Source organism: Rhipicephalus sanguineus, unplaced genomic scaffold (genome assembly GCF_013339695.2).
Source record: "Rhipicephalus sanguineus isolate Rsan-2018 unplaced genomic scaffold, BIME_Rsan_1.4 Seq1217, whole genome shotgun sequence".
NCBI classification, from domain to species: Eukaryota; Metazoa; Arthropoda; class Arachnida; order Ixodida; family Ixodidae; genus Rhipicephalus; species Rhipicephalus sanguineus.
This window is the reverse complement of record NW_023614505.1, coordinates 29976-57822: the sequence shown is the minus strand read 5'-3', so window position 1 is coordinate 57822 and position 27847 is coordinate 29976. Positions and strand designations below refer to the sequence as shown.

The window sequence follows — 27847 nt, the reverse complement described above, 5'->3', positions numbered from 1 at the left end:
TTCTCTCCTCGGCAAAGCCTTTCATAGATGCCCCGTTCAGAGTCAGCATCTGGAAGTGGTGATCTTTTCTTCAAAGTAATGGTGTCATCTTCAGAGATATCGCCATCATCTCCTCGTTTGTACTGTTCTCGTTTTGCCAAAGTATCCTCATAGTACCGCTTGTTCCCAGGAGCACGAGGATGGTCTGGAACTGTTTGACATTACAACAGAAATTTAGTGACACTCAAAATTATGCAAATTTCCTTCACTGCTAAAATAACAGCCTTTAAAACATTTCAATAATTAATTGCATCAGAAAACAATGATGAAATATAACAAGGGCAATTCGTGGCAGCAGGATTAAAGCCAGCTGCAACACAGGGTATACATTAGCACAATGCAGGTATGTATGCACTTTGCAGCCTTTTGTATTTTCATATGCGTGCAAGCAGGCATGTCTTGTGGTATTTTTTGGTATTTCACGGGCATCTGTAGTAAGCATACAAACACTAATACTTAATGGATATTAAGTTAGAAACAGTCTCATTTGGGCGTTTTGAAAACCGATATACAATTTTTTCATTGTAATTTCTCACCCAGCTTTTGATTCAAAAGTTATCACTACGCACGCCTAAATAAACAATTTTAACTTTAACTCAATTAAACTCAGTTTTGATATCACCTGAATCAGGGTCTTCAATTTCCATGATTAATAGCTCAAATTATGTGTTTTTTGGGATTTCTAAGAAATCAGTATGCCATAAATTGTCATGTCCTACAACTTTTCTATATAAACAACTGCCCTCAAGTTAATAATCAAGAAGCTAATTAATGAATTTTCGTTATTTAATCATTCAACACAACTTTAGGTGTGGTCAAGTGTTTCTGCCCTGGCGTTGAGTTTGTGTGTGAAGAGGACAGGTGCCTGATTGTCATAGCATTTTTATAAAAAATCTGTATTGTCTAAAAAAAAAAAAGAAGAAGACACCCTGTATATATACATATATATATATATGTTCCACACTCGCCGTCACAGCCACGGGTAGTGCTGGCTAACACTCCCAGGTTTATACGCACAGAAATGCTCAATACAGTGTACAGGAGGACGACTGCCGCTGTAGCCAGATTGGTAGAGCATCGAGCGTGTTATCCGGAGGATGTAGGTTCGGTCCCTACAGGCGACAAGTTGTGTTTTCGTCTACTTTAATTTCGTCACATTTATGCCATAATTACTACAATACAGTTCAAAGACTACAAGTAACGTCCCCAATACCTGCCTTGGCTTCACTGTCTGTTGGGTTACATTCAGGTTGCGTCTAACAAAGAAAAAAGAGCCCTTCATAAATGCCCCTCCTGTCATGTGTGTGTGTGTGTGTGTGTGTGTGTGTGTGTGTGTGTGTGTGTGTGTGTGTGTGTGTGTGTGTGTATATATATATATATATATATATATATATATATATATATATATATATATATATATATATATATATATATATATATTAGAGCTGTGCGAATAGCAAAATTTTGGGTGCGAAGCGAATTCGAATAATAAAGATTGAGTGCGAATCGAATCGAATAATTTCGAATAATTTTCGAATATTTCTCAAACATTTTTCGAATAATTCGAAGTGAAATTACAGAAAAATTTTCAGAGAATCCCTAAGTATGTTCTTGTGAGATAGCAACATGAAAGTGTTTCTTTTTGCTAGGTTGATGAAGCGCTGGTGGGGTCATATTTCATAGTTGTCTTTCTTATCAAGAATGAGGCAATGTAGAGGCCGAATTATATTTATGTACATGATTTGGTGCGACCAAAGTGTTGCCGACAACACTTTACACGTGATAGGCAGAGATGCCATTTCCTCAGCCTCTCCTTCTCTTTCAACTTCTGTGGAAGGCCAACTGATGTGGCAGACAAGGGTGTGCTCCCTTCAAGTCCGGAGTTCCAAATCTGCCTCGTAGACGTCAATATATAAGAACATCTGAAATTTTGGATGCTAAAAAGCTTCGGCGTCCAATTTTTTGGACTTCCTACCCAAATTTCAGGTCCGAAACAGCATTAATTGAGCCCCCAACTCTGCCACATCTTTCATCTCCATATTGGAACCAGCGTTTTCTTGAGTTAATACATTTGCGACCGTAGCGGAGCTTGAAAGGCAGCTTTGCCGCAATACGGGGGTGTGAGGAGGTGAAGCATATTGAAAACCTAGGGACCACTTCCAATCGGACGTTGACTGTCTCTTGCCTAAATTCGACCGTAACGGAGCTGGAAAGGCAGCTTTGCCGCAATACGAGAGTGTAATGAGGTGAAGCATATTGAAAATCTGAAAGGGCACTTTCAATCGGACGTTGACTGCATTTGTTTTTGGGAAGTTCGAATAGTTCGAATAGTAAAATTCCAGTGCGAATCGAATCGAATAGCAAACACTATTTGAAAAATATTCGAAATCTCGAATATTCGCACACCCCTAATATATATATATATATATATGTATGTGTGTGTGTGTGTGTGTGTCAAGGCATTGTGGATGAGCATGCCGCCAAAGACCATTTTGCAACGAAAGGAGAAAGGAGAAAGAAGGTGGCATGCCGTGCGAGATGCCGTCAGCCATTTTGTGCCATAGTACATGGTAAGTATTGTAATATACTCACTCTTGCCTCTTCCTTTCATATATATATATATATATATATATAAATGAAGGAAAGAAGTGTTAATTTCAAGGGCTCGTTTTCTTTGTTATACACAATATTAATGACAACTAACAGACAATAATGCCAAGGAAAGTATAGGGGATGTTTTTAGTAATAAATGTAAGGTAATTGTGAAGACGAAAAGTGGACGAAAAGATAGCTTGCCGCGGGCAGGGACCGAACCTGCGATCTTCGAATAACGCGTCCGATGCTCTACCAACTGAGCTACTGAGCTATATATATATATATATATATATATATATACGCACGTGCGGACGCATTGTCGTATGCTACCATCTAGAGAGTAAGGAGGGACTTTTACATGAAGCCCTTTATCATTTCCTGTGCACACCGCCTTTGTCTTGATTCGCTTCCTTGTCGATTCAAAGGTGCCAAGGGTTCCCCAGCTGCTCTACAGTCCTGACATGGCTCCTCCAGACTTCCTTTTGTTTCCGCGCTTGAAACCTCCCATGAAAGGGCATGATTTCGGGACAGATGACAAAGTCAAAGAGGCTTGCACCAAGGCCTTAAAAGACATTCCAGAGGAGAACTACCGTGACACCTTCGATGCCTGGAAACCTCACCGGAAGCTATGTATCGTCGCAGGAGGAGCCTATTTTGAAACCTGCATTTATGCTGTACTGATCTGATCAATACATCTTTTTTAACAGACTCATTGACATTAGTTTTTGGACATACCCTGTGTGTAAGTGTTATATATATATATATATATATATATATATACGAAGAAGAAAATGTCCTTGGATCCAGCAGAACCAATACTATGACGTAATAATAATAATTGATGGGGTTTGATGTCCCAAAACCAAGATATGATTATGAGAGATGCCGTAGTGGAGGGCTCTGAAAATTTTGACCACCTGGGGTTCTTTCATGTGCACCTAAATATAAGTACACGGGCCTCAAGCTCAAGCATTTTTGCCTCCATCGAAAATGCGGCTGCCGATGCCGGGATTCGATCCCGTGACTTGCGGGTCAGCAGTCAAGCACCTTAACCACTAGACCACCGTGGCGGGTAATACTACGAAGTAGAGGACGTGCAAAACCTTAATGGGGACCGGCCCTGATGAAAGCCGGTCCCCGGCAGAAATGTTAGAAAAATAAAAAGTTTTCGTTTTGTGTGTCCTCTACTTCATAGTGTGTGTGTGTGTGTGTGTGTGTGTGTGTGTGTGTGTGTGTGTGTGTGTGTGTGTGTGCGCGCGTGCGTGCGTGCGTGCGTACATGTACACACACACACAGTTATTTTTTTGTCTCACACTCTTCTGTCATTACTTTGCACTGCAGTCAGGAGGGAAGGAAAGCATCAGAGGAAGGAGGAGAAACTGTGGTTTACTTAGAGTAAGGGAGTATTAACCCTTTCCCTACTGAGTTTATTGGACAAAAACATTTTTTTTGCCTATTTGATTCTATGTGTCTTGAAACAACTCAAAAACTATTTAAAGGCACTTTATTCACATGATACAAGCAATATATTTTTCTGAAAATATGCAAAGGATTGGTTTCACTGCACCACATCATGGAAAGTGCCCTAACCACTCCAGTCTTCAGTACAGAAAATGTCTGTGACATTTAAAAATAAAGCGCAGGAACAAGCGAGTCCGTGAAAAGAAAAAAAAAAAGCGATAGAAAGAAAGAAAAACACTAGGACGTGCTGGTGGGGTTTTGTTTACATCTATCAGCCTCTAGTGCTTATACGAAGAGATGCGCTAGTTGCTTGAATCCGATGATCTGTATAAAATATGCTGCTCTGTGTAGTCACTGCAGTCTTGTCGTCACTGTAGTCTTCTTCATTCCACAAAACTTTGGCAAACAAGCGTTTTTCGTTCCTTTTTTTTTATAACCAAAGCTGCTTGTACACAGAGGAGGACGCCATTTTTAATTCTGGTTAACAGAATCAAGTCCTTTTTCGATCAAAATGCATGCTTTGAGCCCGTTTTTAATTTTTTTACAGTGCAATTTGTTCAAGCCAAAGAGAACTCAGCAAAATTAATCAGGGCAGCTTAATTGCGGTGCCCCCAATCGCTTGTTCCAGCGTGGACGAGCGCAGCTCGTCTTCGGTAGAAGCGGTACAAACCAAGATCAAGATCAAAAAAGATCAGCTTGTTTTCGGTAGGAAAAGAATTAAAAGGCATCTAAACCACCCAGAGGTCGAAATTCAGTTGTGGTGTTGCTGTTGTGCGTGAGTCAACAACAAACACGTAGCCGCGAGAATTTTTCATAATAGTGCCGTAATAGCGGAGTTACATGGGTTTGATGATTGAAACGCAGCCATCACTCATTTCATTCCCTCCTTCGCTTCGCTCCATTTGTTGAGTCATGTCTCCTCCTCTCCAAGCACTGCTCTCGCTGTGCAAAGGGGGAATAGCAGGGAGTGCGCGTATCTGCTAGCAGACCAACAGGTTCTCTACAGCTGACATGACCAGGTGTGGCTGGTGATGTTATGACCAATGCTGGGGATACTGGAAAGGCCCAGAGAGGAGTCCGGGATTGTTTTTTATCTAGCGGCGCACCCTTGGCTCGTAGTGCTGCCATGTTTGGCATTGTTGATCGTGAAGGCATTCTGAACTCGATGCGCATGCTTACTTGAAACGTTAAAAAGATATTGGAGGTGGTTTAGGGGCCGTTTAAAGGCCAGCTTAAGGTATGCCACCCTTTAATATGATGCTTTTTTTTTTTCAAAAGAAGTGAATTTTTGTTCTTGGCATTATATAACAAAATTACGCCTCTATACGTTTCTGTTAAAAAGCTATGTTTTTTCCATAACTGCCCTCAAAATGAAAATGACATGTCAGGGAAATTTAATTCTTGTTTTTCTCAACACCTGATCTTGAGTTGTTTTTCAATGCACAAAATCTCATAACTCTTGAATAACTCAACATATTGCAATGAAACTTTCCATGCTTCTTTCTTAGACATTATCCTGTATAATAAACTAGGATAATTGAAAACAATGTAGAAGTTTGCATGTTATAAGATTTCACTTGGAATGCAACCTTCTAAAATGACATACTATATGGTTTTGGGACTGTAATGTACTTAATATTGATGACAGTGCAAAGATCCTAGTTTGTTGCACAGCCTACATAAACAGCTATAGTGATGCCAAGCCATTTTCGTTTTGTGCGGTGGGATTGTAGTTATGAATGTTGGCACAATGGGTGTATTTTGGGTAATTCTGGTAATTACATTATCATAAGTTTTTATTTTATTCCTTAACACATTGAGGTGTCTTTTTAAACTGCCCTCCTTAGCCCCCTTAAGCATTTATGACGACCTGAACTCGTGATGAGCAGTCGTCACTTTTTTTGCTTATGACGACATATGCTCGTCATGGCTCTTCGGCGATGTTCCAAGAGGGTTTTGACGAGCCCAGCTCGTAAAATGGTGTTTTCTTTTTTAAAACATTTATGGCAGCGCGGGCTCCATGATTGGCACTTTTATTGAATGAGAGGCTGCACACTAAACGGCGTCTGCACACTATAGACTCTGTGCAAACGGCGTCTGCACACTAAATGCGCGCCTTGCGTTTCCCGCGCGTTATAAACGAACATGGTGCAGTGTGCTTTGAGCGCTACCGCACGGATGGTAGCCTCATCTAGTCTGAATTGAACTATCGAGGAATAGTACATTTTGTCCACGGGAAGTCAAATGGAACCCTTACTTTCTGGATTTGAAGAAATTGCTTTTGGAATACACATCAAATGCCCCAGGTATGGGACATTACATGACAGTGCGAAATTTGATGAAAGCATTTTATGTTTTCGCAAGTATTTTTCTGTTCTGAACATGTTACTGAAGCATTTCACGTCATACAAAAAATGAGCAATTTTCGAACAATTTTTCGTGATTTAATCGGTTAGGCCAGACACAAAGCAATCAATTTTGGGTGAAAACCTAGAAAGATTTCTAAAAAACTGGCAACATACCTTAACAGGTTTATGCATAGTAAACAGACAGTTGTAGTGCATAGGTCATGCTCTGATATTTCTTCTATAGCGGGCTCTACCCTCTGCTCATCTCTTCCCAATTTTCAAGACACTCTTTCTTTTCACCTGTCTTTTCCTTGGTGAGGTGCATCTTTTTCCATTTTATGAAACATGCTGCACATATAAGCATATACAGGTTGCCCCAGCTAATTTTAGCCAGAGTTTAAAAATAAGCCAATGCACTCTATGACATGACCAAATGCATGTTGCTGACTATTGCGTCGTGGCTTACTGCTGCCGCTAAGCCACCTGTCGCTTAGTGGCAGCAGTATCAGCTTGAGAAGCGGAGTTCAGCCAGCGTTTGTTGTTTCATACAGTGATGTTGTGATAGCAGTGTCTTGTACCTTAACCCTTTGAGGCGCTTTGTACGCAATTATGTACACAACTTGTTTTGGCTAGTTGAGTCTACTAGTGGCTAAGAAAGAGCAAGGTACGTTGAGCTTTGGATGAATTGAACCCTCTACGCAATAAATGTGTATTCATTTAACTTCATTTTGCATTGTACTGTTGCAAATGATCACTTTGCTGAAGACACTACCATGTTCGACGAATCGTTCGACGTGCCGCTTTCTTCGAGCCATATGAAAAGCATAATTTTTCTTTGCTCTAAATCGACATAACCAAAAATGAACTTGCACTATATTTCTAGCCTGAGATTTCATTCTAATTAAAAGAACAGAGCATCAATGACTTCAGGATAAATAGATAATTAATTACAACTTAATTAGGATAAGTTACTATAACACATACAAATTAACATATTATGACATTATTTTTGTTGCAATAGACTACTGAGTGCCTTGAAATAATGTTGTGTGAGTTTGACACATTTACAGACAAGTCTTCATAGGTGGTGCCTGAAAGGGTTAAGATACATGATACACTGTTGCATGTATTGGAAATACAGATACTGATACACGTACTGCGAGACATATTTCGATACAGGTACAAGATACCTAGAGTATCTAGATAGTATCTAAGATGCTATCTAGAGTATCTAGATGGTATCTAAGATACTGCCCAGCACTGTTCACTGTCACCAATGGATTATCACACAATGAATGAATTAATTAATGAAAAGGACTCACCAGCAGCAAGCAAGTCATTTGTCAGCTTGAGTGCATGATGAACATTTTCCTTGCTGTAAAAGAAATAGCAAGAAGTATTGCAACATGCAAACTCAATGCCAATAATAGAAAACACCTTTGAAAGAAAAGAAGGGAAATTATATCCTTGAGAATTGGCCTGACATTGAAAGACAGTCACCTGAGCAATGTTTTTGTGTCACAGGAAAGGTGATTACAATAGCCTGCACATACATAGCAGCACATCTTCGCAAAATAACAAAGCGTACTGACAGGGCACATTTACTGTAGTGTGGATAATGGGCAGGTCACAGCAGTTGTTTCTCTGTGCCAGCAACAATGCAGAGCTTTCTTGTAGTGCAGAAACAACATCTAGAGAACATCTATAGAAAAAGCTGTGGACTGCTGTGAGATAAGTGCACTGTATACACAGTATGTCACAAGTATCTAGTTCTGACAGCCCTGAGGGTATAATAAATAAAACAAATAATAAAAATAATGTAAACCTGCTGCCAACCCTGATGGTTTATTTAGAGTTTTTGTATTTTGACTGCTCCTGTTGTTTCAGCTCAACCAATCACTAAGCCATATACAGTTTCGATGACTAAAGCATGACTCTAAGAGCACTGGCTGTGCTGACAAATTGCACAACCAACTATGTACACCTGCATAAGAAAAGCACTACAGGGGGATGGATAGAGTTAGCTGCCTAATGATCTTCTATTAACATCTGTGTTGTCATCGGTTGTATGGTCAAAGGTAAAGCAGTTGAGAGTGCCCAGTCACAGGACTATCTCAGATGATCCACTTTTTGCTTCCTCTGGACACTTGGCACTGTTACCATTACTCTGAACTAGTCACATAGTTCTGTCTAAAAAAATTTTTTGTGTGTTCATGATATGTTGTCCGAGGTATTCATTTTTTTCTTCATAAATTTGGGCAAGAGATGCACGATATGTACATAAGAGGAAGAGCTACGGAAAGACATCAAAGAAGTGAAGCAATCCATCAACTTTTTTCAACAAAAAGTTCAATGTAATGGCATACGTACCAATAAGAGCACTTTAACAAAAATTCTTAAAAATTCACTGACAAGGGAATGGCCCATAATTTTTTAAATTTCAAATTGTACTGAAATCTAGACACACAGATTGTATAGGATGACATGATGTAGGCCCTATCACCTGCACATGCTCAGGAGGTAAGTGGTATGTAAAAAACACAGAAAGTACGATATATTTTGTAACCGACATGCACTGATGACAAAGTAAAAGCAATTTTACAAAAACCAAGAAAGCATAGTACAACAAGCATTACTACAATGTAGTATACAGGGAAACTTCAGAACATATGTAAAAGCCTGCCCTTAGTGCAGGCCTTTTGTGAGACACATTTTTTCCCAAACAGAAGTTATTTTCAGTAAAACTTGATGAAAAAATTTGCAAAATCATAGAACAATCTTGAATTCATTAACTTTACAGAAAATTCACGAGAATTGGGAGGTATTTAATGGCCGTGTGACGTCTGAAATTAAATAAAAACATGTTCTAGGAAGAAAAAATATAAATGACCTTGGAAGCCTAGTAAAAGGCTTAAAGAACAGATAACTTCTTTAGAGCAAAAAATAAGAAACCTTGAGCAATATTTGAGGAACAAGAATGAAATCAAAAGCCTTCCTTCTTCATAATGTGAGAATTTTCCAATCACACATGAAAAAGTGGTGGCCTATTAGTCAAACTGATATTGATGTCTGTCACTGAATCACCAGAAAATATGAAGGGAGTTCTTGATAACACTTGAAAGAAATGCATGAACTCGGCTTTTCTGGCCTCTATCCAGCTTTTCTCAATAGGCATCTGTGCCCTATGCTCAGGGAACTGCTTTGAATGGCTGTTGCTTTTAAAAAGAAGAAAAATTTCTCACATGGAAGTCTGGCTTATCTGTTCTGTACATCAGCAGTATTTATGACCTACATAAAATGTAGTAAGCCCAATGTTTTTTCCATAAGAAAGCTAAGGCGCACATAAGGATGGTGAGAGATCTTTTGATCCCCCGCAAGATTTTTAATTAAGTATATCACTCGAAAAGACACCCCACCTCTCTTTTAAAAATTTAAATGTGCAGCCTGTGTGTAATAAAGCTGACAATCGTGATGCCCCGTTTCCTTGCTTCACCTTTTCATTTGATGTTACATTTGTCAAAACATGATATGGGTGATGGAACGAAATATATGAAACTGATTTGACCAGTCCGAGAGAGCTAATCGCAAATTCAGAATAAAAACTAAAGCAAAAATAAAGCTACACCATACCGGCATCCATATACACAAAATTTCTTATCAAGAAAATCATGATTGCAAAGAAGGCTTGCAAACCTTGAATTACAAAAGCATTGTTAAAACTACACAAAGGCATGCTTTTTTGGTGCTTCTTAATGACAAGAAATTAAGATGACATGCATTCGCTTAAGAGCTTCCCCAAGAAATTGTCAAGTTATTTGAAGGAAGCAAAACAAAAAATTTTCACTTCTTCACTTGCTGTGGTAGCTAGCGGCTAAGGTGTTATGCTGCTAAGCTTGAGGACATAGGTTCCATTCCCAGCCATGAAAGACACATTTTGATGGGGGCAAAATGCAAAAACACCCGTGTATATAGATTTAGGTGCAAGTTATACAAGCCCAGGTGGTCAAAATAAATCCTGTGTCTTCCACTACACTCCTCTCATATTGAGGTTTTGGCCCCAGAATTACATTCGGCTACGTCACAGGCAGCAGAATAATTGCCATTATGAAATTGACATTAAAGGCACCTTAAATAGAAAATTAATTCAAGCTGTATCAGTAAATTACTATCCAAGATACAGAAAAAGCCACTATTACTGCAAGAAGACACTTGGCAAAAAAAGAAAAAAAGTGAAAGACAGGTCACACACCTACCATGAACTTCTCACACTAGTTTCACTTATCACAAATTTTTATGATGTCTCAACTCAGGACTAATCAATTTTTTTTTTGCCTTAAAGATTCACTACATTGTATTATAAAAGAGCTGAAGACTGATCTTTGCAAGTTACAAAAAGTGTTACTGAGCCACAATGGTCAAATTATGAAATAAAAATATTAGGAACATGCAAGTCTGGCCTAGTTGGTATATATGGAAAGATTAAAACAGCATGGAACATACGAGACAGATATAAAGACACAGACAACTCAAGCGCTTGTGTATCCGTCTCCTATGTATTTCAACCTTTTGAATAAATACGACATTGAAATCCAAACCAGCGCTGCAGTTTTGGTATGAAATAAAAATATTAAACTTCAACTCTCATTTCCTCCTTTAATAATCTATCCATAGCACAAGATTACTAACAATGGAGTCTCGAAAGAATACTTTAGTAATAAAAACTGATTTCGAGCTAATATCAGGTGTTGCGCTATCAGGAGCTTCATTGGCCACACATTTTTGTAATCTCTTTGTCCCCTTAGTAAATGGCACTTGCAGCTCACACACTTTGCCAACTGACTTCAGTAGCATGAGAAAGAAGCAAGGACACATGACACACAGGTTGGTTACAATACATGCGAGGTACCGAGGTACATGGAAAGTGGCTCACCAGTGGGTCACAGCACACAGGAATTGTATGCACCCAGCAATAAGAGCAACTGTGACATGCAATTTTTAGAATTTTAATGGGGTCACAGGGCACTGTTCCTCATATCTGTGATTGTCTTAACCTGTGCCATCCTTTACCAAACAGCTCTTTTTCTACTGTTACAGCCCAGTCAGAGAAGCAGATACCCACCTGAAAAGTGGAGAAGGCCAGGTACTCCAGAATTTCAGTCCTGTCAGCAGTCTTGTCTACTTCTTCATCGACTCTGTCAAGTGCCTCTTGCATCCACAATACTGTATGGTAGTGGTCTTCATTGTTGTATGACTGCCGGCCTAGCTCAAAACAATCACCCGCTGTTGATAGGAGGATGCAAAATCATAAAGTACAGTTGCAACACTTAAGAAACACATGGAGCAACCTTAAGTAAGCATCTTTATCGTCACTGGCAGCAGCCTATTAAGTCCACTTCAGCACAAAAACATCTTCAACCTTCAAAATACCTCAAATTACTGCTTTCTTGTTAGCCAAACTTAACCTACACCAACAAATTTTATTTCATCAACACATCAAGTTACCTGCCACCTCTGACTGAATTTCATCTGCCTTGTCACACACTGTGCTTCTCTGACAAACTACTGGCTAACTGTTATACTGCAGTGTTATATGATTAACTGAGCAGACCATGAAGCAGCAATGAGCATTTGTATATGATTTCAAACAAAAAGATTTGGGCAGCAATAATATGATTAAAATGCTAAAACTCAATCTGACCTGAGTTACTGCAACATTAATCAAGAATTCACTGTATTTTATGGAGGTGTTCTGGAAGAGGAACAAATTTTGTTACATCAAAAATTTCAAAAGATCAATTTTTTAATTGATGATGTTTTAAAACTGACCATATATTTTTAAATTATGGCAAACATTGCATTATACTTTGAATCATCTATGAAAATCTAATCGAACGCTTTCTGACCTATGCACAGTGTTTGGCTTAAATGTAGGGGTGTGCGAATATTCGAAATTTCGAATAGTGTTTGCTATTCGATTCGATCCGCACTGGAATTTTACTATTCGAACTATTCGAACTTCCCAAAAACAATACAGTCAACGTCCGATTGAAAGTGACCCCTTCAGATTTTTAATATGCTTCGCCTCATTACACTTTCGTATTGAGGCAAAGCTGCCTTTCAAGCTCCGTTACGGTCGAACTTAGCCAAGACACAACGGCCGATCGGAAAGTGGTCCTTAGATTTTCAATATGCTTCACCTCATCACGCCCCGGTATTGCGGCAAAGCTACCTTTCAAGCTCTGCTATGGTCGTAAATGCACTAACTCAAGAAAACGCTTGTTCCAACATGGAGATGAAAGATGTGGCAGAGGTGGGGGCTCAATTAATGCTGTTTTGGACCTGAAATTTGGGCAGGAAGTCCAAAAAATCAGAAGCCAAAGCTTTTAGCATCCAAAATTTCAGATGTTCTTATATATTGACATCTACAAGGCAGATTTGGTACTACGGACTTTTTTTTCTTTTTCGGCAAAACATTAAAGGAAGCAGAGAATGCCGGCAAAAACATGTGACGAAAGAATTCTTAACTAGTTAATGAAATAATACTTGCTTTTTAGCCTGCTAATAGATTGATGTTTTATTTAATTACTTTAAGGGATATGCTGTGATAGTGTAAGTGAAACTGCTCAATGCTTAACGCAGGCTCACTTGGCAGGAATACTGAGACGAGTTTCATCTGTGATATCTATCCTCAAACTCTATCACTAAATGCACTGAACCTTCTTCACCTTAGATTCGTCTCACGCTGTATGAGGGAAGTTTTTATAGAGGAAAATATTAGGTGTAATGAAAATGCATTTCTCTGCAAGGTTTAGAAGCATATCTTGAAACTGGTTCATGTCGCTAAGTCGACTTTCCTTGAGCACTGCAAGACCACCTTCAGTTTCGCAGAATATCAATACTAATATCTTAGTTAATTAGTTATTCAATGATGATTCCACATATATTGTTGTGAGCAGCCACTACTAATGCATTACTGAAGAAGGGGAAAAAAAGCATTTTTATCTTAAGAATTTTTTTGCTATTTCATTTTTAGCTGATCATGAGAATGCAGATGTAATTTAAGGCGGGTGTTATATCATCAACCAGTTTGTCCTATGTAGACTTTACCATAAGTTAAAGGGGTCATGAAGCACCCCTTGGGCTGATTGAAAAAACACATCCTGCGGAAAGCTGACACGGCTATGAACTGCTCTGCCAAATATTACAGTCGTGGCGCGCCGCGTAATGGCCACAAGCGGAGCGCGAAGTTGCCGTTTCCCCAGGCACCCTCTTTTCAAACAGAGGCCGGTTCTCACTCTCGTCGGTGGGCGGGGCGTCTGTCCGCTGTACGTCGCAAGAGACATAGCATGCTTATTGGCCGATAGCCGACGATGAACACTGAACCTGTTCCGTGCAAAGCACTATTTTCTCTGACCTTGCAATCTATACCACAACCGCTTATTTTGGGACCAGGAGGTGCACTCACTGGTAGATTAGTTTAGCTGGCCAGACCTTTCACTTACATCTCTACTAGCCCTCGATAAGCAAATTTCAGGTGTTTGAAAAAAAAACTCCGTTGAGATAATGCATAAAGCCTCTGCCTGTTCATAAAAGAAACAAAGGCCATCGCACAATATATATGCTATCAAATCCAAAACAGAAAATATCTGGAAGCAACAAACAACAAATAACTAGGAATGGACGAATATTCAGGGAGTTTCAAATATTCGAACGAATATTAAAGTATTCCAATTTGCTTCGACACGAATTTAGATAATTCAAAATTTCGAGGTATTCGAAATAACGAATATATGTATACATTTGACCGCACATAACCCCCTGTAAAGGTGGTTTCACTGCAGAGTCTGGTTGCTGTGCCGTCAAACAACCCATCCAGAAAAAATCTGCACTGCCGCGAAGCCACACCTCAAGGTTAAATGTACATTTTTTTAAGTTTAAAAGCTTGTTATATGGGTTTATATGCACTAAGTATAGTAATTTTTAAATTGTAACGTATTGCACTACTTATAACTTGCACCCTACTGCGATTCAAATCTTGATATTATTCAAGGCTGCTTCTACATCATTTCAAACCAAAAAAGTGACATTCACTCATACCTAGTTCGAATCCTTAAAAAATATTGTGCAGGGGTCATGACAAAAATGCTCATTTTGTTTAATAATATGCGGTAAATACTATTCGAACTATTCGATTCAAAATTACTCGACCAAATCACGATTCACTTCGGATTCGCTTCGAACCTCAAATTTACTATTCACCCATCCCTAAAATAACTATAGCAGACATACCAGAAAGTTCTGGGGATGGCCTAGTAACACCTTGGATGCGGCCCTTTGCCAGACTTGCTGTGTCTAAGCGGTATGTGTCTTGCAGCCTAAGCAAAGCAACGGCTGCTCCCGTGAGGTCTTCTTCATCTGGGAAGCGCAGGTGGCCAGAGTGTGTTATGTTCTCCACCATCGCTGTAGCAAGTACAGGAAAAAGATAAGATCATGTAGCGTAATCAAAGTTGTAGAGGCTTATGTTATGCAATTTTTCCAAGTGGTTTATTGCTGCTGGCAGGAGGTATGCATTTCTGCAACATACTTAGACCTAAACTTAAAGCCACAGAACTTACAAAAAACCAACAGAGGCTGGCAACAGACTAAATGCTCACAGCACAGAAAATAAACAACACAAAAAAACTAAAGAACAAGGAAGTTAAAACACAACTATTCTTAAAGTATAACGAGGCACAGTGCATGGTTTCTGCCATCACACTGAGATACAAAGCTTTTCATAGTAGAGGGAAGAAAGTTTTGTAGATGAATGTGTATCATTAATTCATTTCACGCAATATAAACTTGATCCTGTGCTAGTTTAAACAAATGCTGCACAATATTTGAGGTACCTATGAACATGACAATAGAGAGTTATATATTGTGTCCGGTAATCTGGTATATGCAGGGGCGTTAATGGAATACTGGATTACCGGATGATAGTAGCAACATGTTGTGAAGCTTATAAAGAAATATAAGCAGGTGGGGACACTACTCAAGTAATCCTGAACTGCCTTCACTTTGCATCAGACCACAAAAATGTCCAGGCATTCATTGTTTCATAAACTCTATTACCATATCCCATAGATTTGACTTGACTAGTTTCCCCACCTGCTTATATTTCTTTGCACATTATTCACAGAATTGTGGTCAGTATTAACAAACATTGCACCAAGGCTTTACTCATTTATCCCATGAACCTCAGAGGATTGGAATTGCCTTCCTGCATCAATGACCTCCATACAAGAGATTGTTTACTTCTATCCCTGGCTAACAGTATACCGTATTTACCCGCATAATTTGTGCACCCCTAATATTTAGCCAGCTTTACTAAAAAACATGGCTGATCCCTCTGTCATAGGAATCGGTATGACATGAAAGTGAAACGTGTCTTCACAGCCTTTGTTGTGCATTGTTTTGCCACAAGGGCGAAGGAATGAATGCTATAGCAACAAATTGTAATTTCACGTGAAGAACGGCAAGCAGCTCGAAACTTGCAATGCGCTGCTCAAACACAAAGGAAGATGCATGAAACGAACGCACAAGTATACACAGGATGAACGCGAACTAATAACCATGACAGGTGTAACTTATGTGTGTGAGCAGCACGCTCCTTTCGCGAAAGCGGCCGCTGCAGTGAACGAAGTGACGTTCATGCTTTCTATAACTTCAATGCAAACTTGCGGTGAGAGCACAAGACGTACAAACCACCCCCGCTGCGACATAAGCGCGCATGCACGAGCGACCACACCCTGTAGAGGCGCGCTCATCGCAATGCGTGGGGCGACAACCTTTAAAGCGCGCCCTTCGCGCCATCTCGCTAGTGATAACGAAAACACGCTAAAGTACCACCGATTTCTGAGTACCGCCTACGGTAAATGGTGTACATAACTAGCTCGCCGTTAGTATGCTAAAGAATGTGCTGTCTGTGGCTGAGTCGTTTCGCGCCGCGCGCTGCAGAGCGAGGGGTCGCAAGTTCGACTCCCGGTGATGGAACTTTTTCTTCTAATTTTTTCTTTGCCATCTGTTAGTGTATATTTTACAACGTCATATCCGTGACGGAAATACGTCAGTGGAGCCGTGGTGGACCCCGGCATAAAACACTTTCGTGTTAAAAAAAATATTTCCTCGCATATTTTGCGTAGCCCGTCACACCCGAGCCAGCTTGCTGGCACGCACGCAGTGATAGACTTTGGACAGCCGCACCCCTCGTCGAGCAGGCAAGCGCAGTCATACAAAATACGGGCTGCAAACAGCTGCGAGTGTGAACTGCCTTCTTTCAACTACTTTATTTTATTCTCTGGAAACCCCCAAACTACAGTCCCTAGAATATTATATTATATTTTGGGGACTGTACCCAACCACCCAAACCTATACACAGGTTGTCGGAGCTGCTAGAGCATTCTCCCTCCGTGAGAATGCATGCACGCGACCATGACCTACTGTACTCCAGACCTGCCCAGCGAGCAGAATGCCAGCACGCGCATGTTGGTGCTTCTTTCTGCCACTAGGGGCCTTTTTGACGCGGCTTTGGTGCTGCTAGTTACCCCAACCACGCAGCACCTCCGTGGCCATCTGCTCATGCTGAGTCGAGATGCTTGCATGGGCATGCACTTTGTAAAATGAAGGAAAAAAATGAGAAAAAGGGCACTTATTGAGTAAAATCAGCAATAACAGTACATTGTAGTTCGTAGTGACGCGAGTGCATGAGAAAAGGATCAAGGCAGTTTTTTCTGAAAGGTGAGGCTACTCATAATTGGTTGTTTATCATGGACATGCAAAAACATCGTTACATCAATATAAAATTCTACGTACGTGTTGTACAACTAATGTGATGAACTCTTACATTTAATTTTGCTAAGTAACGTTTCTAGGATTTGTTCACCGACAGGTAGGGTCATTGGTCATTTCCGTAACGAACAAAAAAAAAATGTGATTACTGATGGTCGAAATGTTCGCCAGTGTTGGGGCAGCTGATTCTTTTGTAAACAGACTGTGAAACGTTGGCTGAAGTGCCGTGTAACCATTCTTACCATTAGAGACATTGCAGTAATTCAAAAATACGACCAAACTTATAAGTTCTGCGAAGAAGCAATTGAAACAAAGCACCCGTACAGCGCGCACTGTTGTGCACCCACACATCCGCCGAAGCTCAGGTGGGGTAACTCGAGCGCCCCCTTAGAGGTGAAGTCTGGAACGAGAGCTGGCACAGGCAGCTTCGTGGAACGCCGATAGCGGGGCAGGTCAGGAGTTCAGTAGGTCGCAACGCGACACGGCACGGACTATTTTCTGCATCGGAGGCGTGCGAGGGCCAATCGCGCCAACTTTTCCCCTCGCTGCCCCTCATTGCCTCATTCTCTGTGTCCGCGCTGCAGCGCAGCTTTGGTTGATTTCGGAAGTTTGTTTCACCATCAGCCAGTCACGTTTTCACTGTTCTCTTGCACTGGGCGACACATCTATATGGCAAAATTCAAGCTCACTGTTATAGAGTTTGCCAAAGCAAACGGTATCCGTGCCGTCGCCAAGCACTTCAGTGTGAATGAGAGTCACGTTCGGTACTGGATAAAGCAGGAGAGTTCGCTTGTTAATACAAGACCGGGAAGGAGAGCATTCCGAGTACCGAAACAAGGAAAGCTTCCTGCCGTTGAAGAATACCTTTTCAGATATGTGCGAGAGCTTAGGTCCACCGGTATCGCCGTGCCGTGGGACCTCGTTTCTCCCAGCATTGTCGAGAAGTGCTTCAAGAAGACAGGGCTGTCAAGCGTGCTCGACGGAACCGAGGACAATGCGCTTTGGAAGGGTGGTGACAGCGGCCGCGGCGATGATTCCTAGTCGGACTTCTCGACCAGTGATTCTGACTAGACCGTGCATGACCGGACCTGGCTGGTTAAAGTACAGTTCTCTTAAATAAACAAGTACCCTTCGTTCGTGCTATAATTTATTTTTCTTTTTTAATGTATATAACGCACGCATTAGGACTATATATAGCGCGTTATTTCGGATGTGTTTGTGAAATCTCCACGTAATTTGTGCACCCCTTCTTTGGAGCTCCAAATTCGCAATAAAAGGTGTGCAAATTATGCGAGTAAATATGGCAATAATTCTCCTGAGCAACCAAATACCTAACGGGGTAAAAAAAGCCTTCTAGAAAAAATGAGGTAACATTGTATAACCAAGAATATATAGTGTATTTTTTAATCGTACGACTCCCCTCTGTAACACCTTTATGCTTTGAGGGTATAAATAAATGAAATGGAATAACTGAGAACGGTTGGTGGTCCTGCAGAAACTGTCATGCATTTTTTGGGAACACTGTTGACTGAATTAAGTTACACTAACAGTTTCAGTGAAAATCCTTTGAACAGACATGTTCAACCGATCACTTCTTTCCAAGCTCCTTTGATGGCATCATCTATTGCCTGGTGTTCTTGAAGTGCAAGCATCCTCTCCTGGGCTGCTTGTTGCTGTCCCCTACCCATTATACTACTGCTGGAACCCTTCCCATACCTTTCCCTACTGTGCATCACTCTGCACTGCCCAGGAAGTGTCCTCAGCTGTGAGTGGTGGTCATCTCATGTCACATGCCCTACCACAGAGGCAAAGCTGACAGTTGAACACAAAGATTATTGAATGGCCACGTACAGCCCATTTTGTAGCCTGCAACTGTTGTTGGCAGCAGAGCTGCATCATGTCACTACTCACCTTTTCCTTCTGTATTCAACATGAGTCTTGAGATAGTTTTCCAATCAGCTGTGAGCTTCTTTACAAGCAGGAATGCATTTACAGGATTGGAAACGAACTCATCCCCGTCTCTACTGGCAGCCTTGTGCAGCTGGCTGAATTCTTGCCGAAGCCTTAAAAAAAAGTTATTATAAATATTAATGAGATGAAGATTCAACAAGACCAACAACTTGTCTAGTTAATATACAGTTTTACTGCAGCCAACATGGCAGTGATAAGTAGAAAGCTGCACTAAATTTACAGCTCTTAGAGTAATAAAACTCACTTCCACCTAAGTTTAAGAAATCAAGCATGTAGAGCAACCTATACAATAAAGAGCAATTACAATACGATCATACTACTCAAAATGTCAGTTCTTTAATTGAAAAACCCCTCTAACAGAATGCTTTGACTATGATTTATACTAGCTGCATCCCTAATTTATACATTGTTTTGTGCAAATTAACTTCTTAAGCAGTGCTGTAACAAAAAATGAATTCATACCGTAACATCCCAAGCAAGCGCTCCCCTCCCTTTTTCTGGAGATTTGAAATATCCACTAGTGACCGAGCAAGTGCCCCCACTGCCCTCCCGCCATTTTCACTGCTTCATTTAGTGTTTTTATTCGCTTGATGAGGGCTAATAACGTCAGTGAATGCATTCCTATTCAATAACGCATTTCACTGGAAGCACCCGTGGCTTTTCCGCTGCCATCTTGAATTTGGCCCGTGACCGAGCAAGGGCCCCCTCCTCCGAATCTTGCCGGATTATCTTTTGCGGTAAGGGGGGCACTTGCTCGGGATTTTATGGTAGTCAACTTCCTACAAATATATCTGTGAATCAAGTGAAAATAAAGATGTGTTTTTTCCCCAAGTGTATGTGCCACCCTTCCCCCCCCATACAAAATATGTGTGTGTGAGAGAGAAAAGCCAGTTAGGCCAACAAGAAGTGAGAAAATTACTAACTTTTTAATCTTTTCCAGCCTATCTTCTTCAGCATCCAGGTAACGCTGAAGTGTCTGGACGATGGCACCTTCTGTGTGCAGAAGATTCTCGAGGTCGACCAAAGCAGTGTAAACTTCTCCCTGAACTTGCGTGCTCAGTATGATGAAAGAGCATGTAGCCACGATCATGTGCACGATAAGGTGCTCAGTGGCCATTTTTACCCACCTAAGAGATAAAAATATAATATTTAACAGAATAAAGGGAATGAAAAGTAAGGCTACATAACAACTTCGAGGTCAGTTTAAACAATATCGCGTAAGCGTACCAAAAAGCTAGTATTGAATTAACATGTCTTCTAATAAAATCTCTGCTTTTATTTCAATAGTAACTTTAGAGCTGCAATTGCATTAAAATAAATCTTACGTAACATACAGCACATACTAGTTCATTTCGAAGTTATGCAATTACAGCTATATTGCAAGTTTATTTCAACTGTAGCTTTCACTAACTAGGGCTGAGCAACCAAATCACTATCAATGCAGTAAATTATTATCCAGCAAGTAAATACTTGAACAGCATTTATTCCGTGAATATCCAAAGGCAGTGAATATCAGTAGGTGACGCCACAGGCACAAAGATGCAATGTTGTAAGCATTAGGGTGACCACCAGTCCCGCGACTCATAGAACTGTTCTGCATTGAGCGCTATTATTCTGTGTCCCTCAGGAGATATGAAAATCTTGAAAAATGTCCCGCATTTCATACATTGTTATCATTGTTCAGCAGTGCTTTGAGTTTAGCTGAATCGAGCCACCCTGTTTGAGGATGTGTTAGCTGGAAACACTCCAAGCTCCTGAACAGTCAGGTAGGCACACGGTTCACGGTGGCGATGAATGCTTCTGGCGCAAGCTGTGCACGCCGTCCTATCGTTTCCCCCGATGTGGGTGGCAGGTCTCTGGACTGGTTGAACAAGCACATGTCGTCGTGCTTTACCAGTGGTTGTTCACACAACCAGTTCACACAACCACACAAATATTTTTGTTCACACAGATATGTATTTGAACTTCAACTTGTATCACTTACTCTCTCTATTTTCCTGTTTCAGAGATGACAAAATATAGCAAGAGAAAATTTCTCACCAGAAGTAAAAAATAATTAAATTAGTGTAGTTAATTTCTTATCCTGCTGTGTCACCCCTCTCCCCCACCCCCTTCGCCTTTCTGGTATGTGTGAGCATGTCGCACATTCTGCTAGTAGGAGTGCGGTCACCCTAGCAAGCATTGCTCTTTGCACTTCGCAAAGTTGCACTTGGCCCATGACAAAAATGAAAATTGTATGTTTGTGCACAAGTTATACTCCTTGTATGAGCACACACGACAAATATGTCCACCATCTTAACTTTAAGAGTCAATAAAAGCATATTATCAACTGCTAGTGCCATTACTGTACTTTTTCTTCTAGCAAACAAATGCGAAGTGTTGAAAGAATACCCTGTCTCAAAAATGAATTATCACTGCTCATCAAAGGACCAGAATGTTTACTTATACACTAGATGTTGCAAAGCACTGCCCAGGTAGTGTTCTACTGAAATAATTAAAAAAAATGGTTTGTAACTGAGATGGAAGCAAACAAAGCTTTATCATGCAAGGAGGCAAGCCACAGCCACAGAGACTCTCCCCAATAGCCTCACCCCACAGGTAACATTCTTCTCCTGCCTTCTTTCATGTCCCACAGGCTGTTACTTCATGGCCGCTGCTAACCCACTTCTTTTGTTTAGCTTTTCTTGCTGTGTGACATTTCCAAAGACAGTTAGGTGTGTTCTGCATATCCCGGGGAATCCTAAGTTGTTTTTTGTGATTCTGGTTATTTCTGCAATGTAGTTGCTATGTGTGGCATGTAATCTTAGCTGAAAGGAAGATTGGCTCCTCTTTCAAGGATGGCACACAAGCGTTCATTCGATATTTTCAGCTGCTCTCGCAACACATATCTGTGTAATATACTTGGTGCAATCGACAGCCGATCGTCGCCAGGTGTTGTTTCTGCACCACAACATCTAGTATTCCTGTTAATAGTACACCTATATACAGCTTTCATTATGTCACACACCATTCACGAAACTCTTACCAAAAGTTTGGACCTTAACAACAAAGCAGCCATGCACCTGCGCTCCACTCATGTTATGTCTGACTCTGCACTCCCAAACTTTGCAATATACTCCAATATTGCGAGTTGATACCCATTAGTTTCCTTCTGCAACACATGAATTCCACAAAACAGAATGAGAAATTTCCTGCCCCTGAAAGGTACACGAGTGGAACCAGTGACTGGTCTCAGTACACGTAGTTGGTGAAGCTAGCATTTCAAAACTGGGAGTTGAAAAACATCTGCTTTACTTTAGATTTTCATCGCAATACTTTGGATGGTATTTTTTATGGGACTATAAGAAAATAAAGCAGCTCTGCTATTGGTCATGGCCACCCTTTCTTTTTTCATGCTTGGTTCATAACCATTCTCCTTATACATACTACTTACACTGTGCCATCCCCCTCTTTTGTTCCATTATAAATGTTAAATGTGAGAGGTGAAGACAAAGGAAAGTATGGGAAGCTGTAAAGTTGACATTTTAAAAGTTTCTATATTTTTCTCAATTACTGACACTTTTGTGAAACTGACATATATTATAACAGTTTAACAACTAATTATATGATTTAAACAAAATTCATCATCTGTTGTTCGATGAAAGAGAATATTGACATTTGCTTAAAAGTAACATTAAGAAGCAAAGAAAACACCACGTGTTTCTCAGAAAGAAAGCTTGGCAGTTAAAAAAAACAAAAGTCATTGTGGTCTGGGGACTGAACTGGGATTCGAGTCTTCAACTGTTTGACCTTGCTGTGCTATCTACTAGTTTCCTGGTTAACAAAAGCAACTGCTCCAGAAAGGCATTGCTTGAGCTTGATCCCCAGGCACGGAAACATTTTTCTTCAACTGTGAAGCTTACCAAGAAACCCATATGGGTTTCGGCTAAATGAAAATTTACTTCCGTTTTCATAAAACTTCTTCCATCTTGTAAATTTTTGCAGAAATCATCTACCACCATTTATTGTTTACATCTCTATAATGCCTTTTTTGTATATCCAAGCATGAATTTCTTTAGCACGGCTTGTATGTGTGTTTAACAAGTTTACATATGAAAACCAGAGATGTATTTGCAGTGCCTACAAATGCACCTCCGGTCTCTATTCAGCTGACTCATCAGGACTTTATGCAGCTGGCTGACATCCGTGGCCTTTGTGCAGCTAACTAGTCTGGTCTTTATGCAGCTGACTGGTGCAGCTAAAGACACATACAGATGCAAAATTTTTATCTTGAGGGTGGGGACCACTTGATCACAATGACCGTATTCTTGTTGCTGGTTCAGATACGTTTCTGAGGTAAAATTTCAGACAGTACAGAAGCTGTATTTTGAACGCCAACAATATCTATTCCTAGTCAAGCCTATATGGATGAATACATAACTTCATGTGCAGCAGTGCACCTTGAGAAATAATACTGTGCGGCCATCAAAGCTGAGTGACAGCAACCTGTATGAACTTTTTTTTTTAAATCGATAAAGTGCAATGTTCCAGAGGTGGATTACACAACTGCAAGCTTTTCCTAAGAGTATTCACTGTGATGATGTGCTGTTTCTAGTTGACGAAGAAGCCCAAACACCACTGACACTTCACAAATGAAAAATAGGTTACAGTTATGCAGGTAAATTGGGTGCTAAAACGTTTGCATGTTACATTTTAATTGTGAGCTGCAAGCAATGTCTGTAACTTCGTTTACTCTAATTCTGAATGCAATGAAGTGAGGAAATTCCTTTTTGATAATCATGCACTGCACTGTACAAAACTTCATAAACACATGAGCGAAGATATAGTTTTTAAACTGTGTTTGGAATATTCGTTTCAAATGTCCAGTGAAAAGTGAAAGTACCAGCGATGCAGAGGAGTTTGGATTCACTGATGGGGATCTCCATGGCGAATTAATACATGGGACAAAGCACTTGGCCTACATGACAAGGCTCAATATGATCTAAAACGATCAAATTGGAGAATTTGCTGGGCAAGGAAAGTTAACAAAACTCCATTCTCATATCAGGAGTGATGCCACACAATACTAGTAAACTGCATGGATAAGAGCAACAATATTTCCAGCACAGCCACAATGGTATCCTTTAGTGCAGCTGTTATAATCATAACAAATATTGCTATTCCCTTTGAACTGGATGATCGACAACCACAGTTGGTAACAAACGGTGCTTAAAGTGTGGATCCATCAAAGGGGGGAGGGGGGCGGTCTATAGTGATTCGAACAAAATGGGAGAGGAAAATGAGAGGGAGAGAGAAAAAGTGGCTGATAGCTTGTTTTACAGACCAATTAAAAATTAGACAAGAGAAATAATTTTTAAAGGTGTTCTTTTTTTTTGCTCAATTTATGATGCTGACCTGAAACAAGCGATCCCAACACTAGGTCAGTTTGCTTGACAGAATCTGATGCAAAACAACACACAGTGAAGCAAAGCATTGCCACTTCTAATGTATGTAACATTATTAACAAAGCCACTATCATACATTAATCATGGCATGACAGAGGCTTCGCAAAACTAAGTAAATGTAAATATAGCTTTTGCAGAAAATGTGCTTTAACTTTTATAGAAAAAAAACCTGAAATTTAATTTCACTGTCTACAGCACTCATAGACTGAAATGTGACATTGTTTTCTTAGTTTAATAACTGCTATGAGCAACTGCTCATGATAACCTCGTTACGTTGCTGGAAATCTGGCCGCTAAAGGTAGTTTGCTTTGATGTAAGTGTTTGTATCAAAATTACACCGGTATGACATGAATGGTAGATGCCAGAAATGGAAGTATGTGCATTACTAAGCCCTAAATTTTCATGTTTCAATCCGTGACCACTGTACAAACAATGAACGAAGCACGCTAAATATTGTTAAAATTGCTCTGCAAGTGAACGAAATGAAAAACATGGCATTGGTTCTTGCTAAATATTATGGTGGGATTTTCGAAACAATGGAGAAAGAAAAGTTCCAACCATCATTGACAAAGCAAAAGAATGCTTGACCACCTCGGGTACGTGGGGTCCCTAGAATTCAGCGAGGGGGGTCCAAGATCCCTTGTGAATAATAGCTGGCTGTCGAAGACCTCCCCCCCACTTCGAGACACTGATTAAGCACTGGTTACAACCCAAGAGAAAATATAAAGCTCCACCCACAGAACCACATGCCTGTCATTCACTTGAGCAAGACGTGGCAGATGGTTTTCATTAGAAGCGTAACCACTTTCTCTCTGCTGATGTGAATATGAGGCATATTGCAAAATAAAAGTTCGTTGTCTCTGTTTAAACTACAATGTTTGGCTGAGAAGTGATGACAGAACCTATGGTAAAATTTGCTGGGATGTTGATGTTTTTGGCATAAAACTAGCTACACAAACGTGTATATATATATGGTGAAACCAATCATGTTGAACCGGCGTTACCACTGATATTGGTATCAATTAGGATCATGTTAAACCGGCATTACCACTGATATTGGTATCAATTGGGACACTCGAGATGTACGCCATTGTGGTAACGACCAAACTAGATGCGATCGAGAATACGATCTGGATCAGGCTCTAATATCGCGATCAAAAGTGCCCGCCATTAAATACGCAGAAATGCTTGACGTCACGGAAATGAGCAAACGCAATTGGATGGAACATCTACACAAATTCCCTCTGGGTAGGGCAGCAACCTGAGGACAGAGCTTGCGTTTTTTAGTTATACCGGTATCACACACACGGGCACTTTGATCGCTATCAGGCCCGATTGGGATTAAGACGATCGCGATTTGAGTGATTTTACGCCAAACTCGATCTACATAAGCTTGGACCGTGCAGCAGGGACCGCGATCAAGGGCGCCCGTGTTACATCGGTACTAGTAAATATAAACCACTGCCTTATGATCTTCAACACACCCGCCATTCTAGGAGCTCCAAGCCGCCCCCCCCCCCCCCAAAAAAAAAAGAAAAAAGCGTTTTTTTTTTACAATTATAATGGTTGTCACCATTCGGAGCTGATGTGGTAAATGCTTTTCAATGAGGCAACCGCATGCATGTTTTTCGGCTAAAGAATTATTTCGCATGCCTGCATGACCAGCAAACAATACGTAATTTGCTTACGGTTAATACAAAGCATACATAAACATTTTGCTACAGTGCGTGATGTCGGCGTTTTATTTCTGCTCTAACACTGTATATATTAGAATCGCAGCTTGGGCCGTTGCACACGCAATGCAGCCGGTAAAACATCAATGCACATTTATTACGCAAATAATTAAAATATTTCCGTACTATATCACGTCAATTACGAGCCTTGTACTAGAAATTAGTTTCAAACAGTACGTAAATTTGTTTCCAAAAAGTCACTGATGACATGGGCGTCCGGAGGGGGGTGCAAGGGGGGCAGCTGCCCCTCCCTGGAATTTCGGATAATATTTTTCTATGCGATAGCAATGAGCTACACAGCTTGATTAGCACACTCAGGTCCCGATCTTCTCTATTTCCAACCAATTTCGCACGTTGCACACTACTGACTAATCTTGCAGGTCATGTCGCGGCAGTGAAAGCTGTCAGTGCTGGATCTATCCCTCCCTCCCAGCACCCCCCTGCAATAAGTTCTGCGGACGCCCTTGACTGATGATCGTCATTCGCGACGCAATGAAAGTGAACAATTAACTCACGTAAGCACTCCTTTCAGCGCAAACGAGCCACTCACTGACGAAAGGGTAGTTTCAGCATAAACGAGATGTAGTACTACAGGAGCAGACGTGCTGTCGCCTGCGAGCTCAATGGCCTCCACACTGCCGTTTCTCTTTCAACGCGACGAAGAACCAACGCATATCTGCGATACAAGCTTTCTTTTCGCGATAGTACGACCTCCCAAAGCCAGCCTCTACAAAAATCTCAATGTTCCCACATGGCACGTCACACATTCCGCAGAATTGCACAAAAAGGCAGCCAAGAGCATCTCGCCGTCGCAGATTATCTCCGTCTCTTGAGCTTCACATTTCCATCACTTGTCAAGGCCACAAGTGGGAGCTCCTTTTTCTTTAAGACGTGGCTGCATTCGTGCAGAAAAATAGTCGTAACTATACTTACACGCGCACACTGCACAAATATTGAAGACCGCAAGCTTGGAGACGACTACGCGCACAACTCAGCAGCGCAGTTGAACGGTTGAACTTTGAACTTTAGTAGGGGCAAAACAAAACGATGGACAGTAAATGCAGTAAACGTTCACTAGCGTAGAAAGCGCGTCCGCGCCCGATCGCTGTGGCTGTGGGCTGGGTCGCTGCGATTGGTTTTCAGGGCAATCGCGCCAATCGCGCTGCGGCAGCTCCGCTGCATGGCACGAGAGTGCGGTGCCCTGTCAAGAGAGGGCGCTTGATTTTAGCAAGTACTGTCTCATGACTACAGTGTTCTAGAAGTTTACTCATGACAGAAGGAATATATGACAAACTTAGAGAGATGAGAATAGACGAAGAAGGCATTAACAGCTTGGGTAGTGATCATAAACGCATAATATTACAAATGGGATATAAAACTGAAAATAAGAACACAGAATCAAAGTTTGGCAGCTCGTATCTAAATGACA

General features: G+C 40.8%; 1 protein-coding gene across 1 annotated transcript; it reads right to left on the bottom strand.

Annotated features, from left to right (window-relative positions):
• Positions 1-27577, bottom strand: LOC119376471 (prolyl 4-hydroxylase subunit alpha-1; the record flags this gene model as incomplete). The annotated part of the gene is given in 7 exon segments (XM_037646283.2): positions 1-190; positions 7766-7814; positions 11563-11723; positions 14733-14903; positions 19182-19333; positions 20165-20368; positions 27352-27577. Coding segments are annotated over 6 exon segments (917 nt in total), but the record flags the coding sequence as incomplete, so codon positions are not given.
• Positions 27578-27847: the final 270 nt, after the last annotated feature.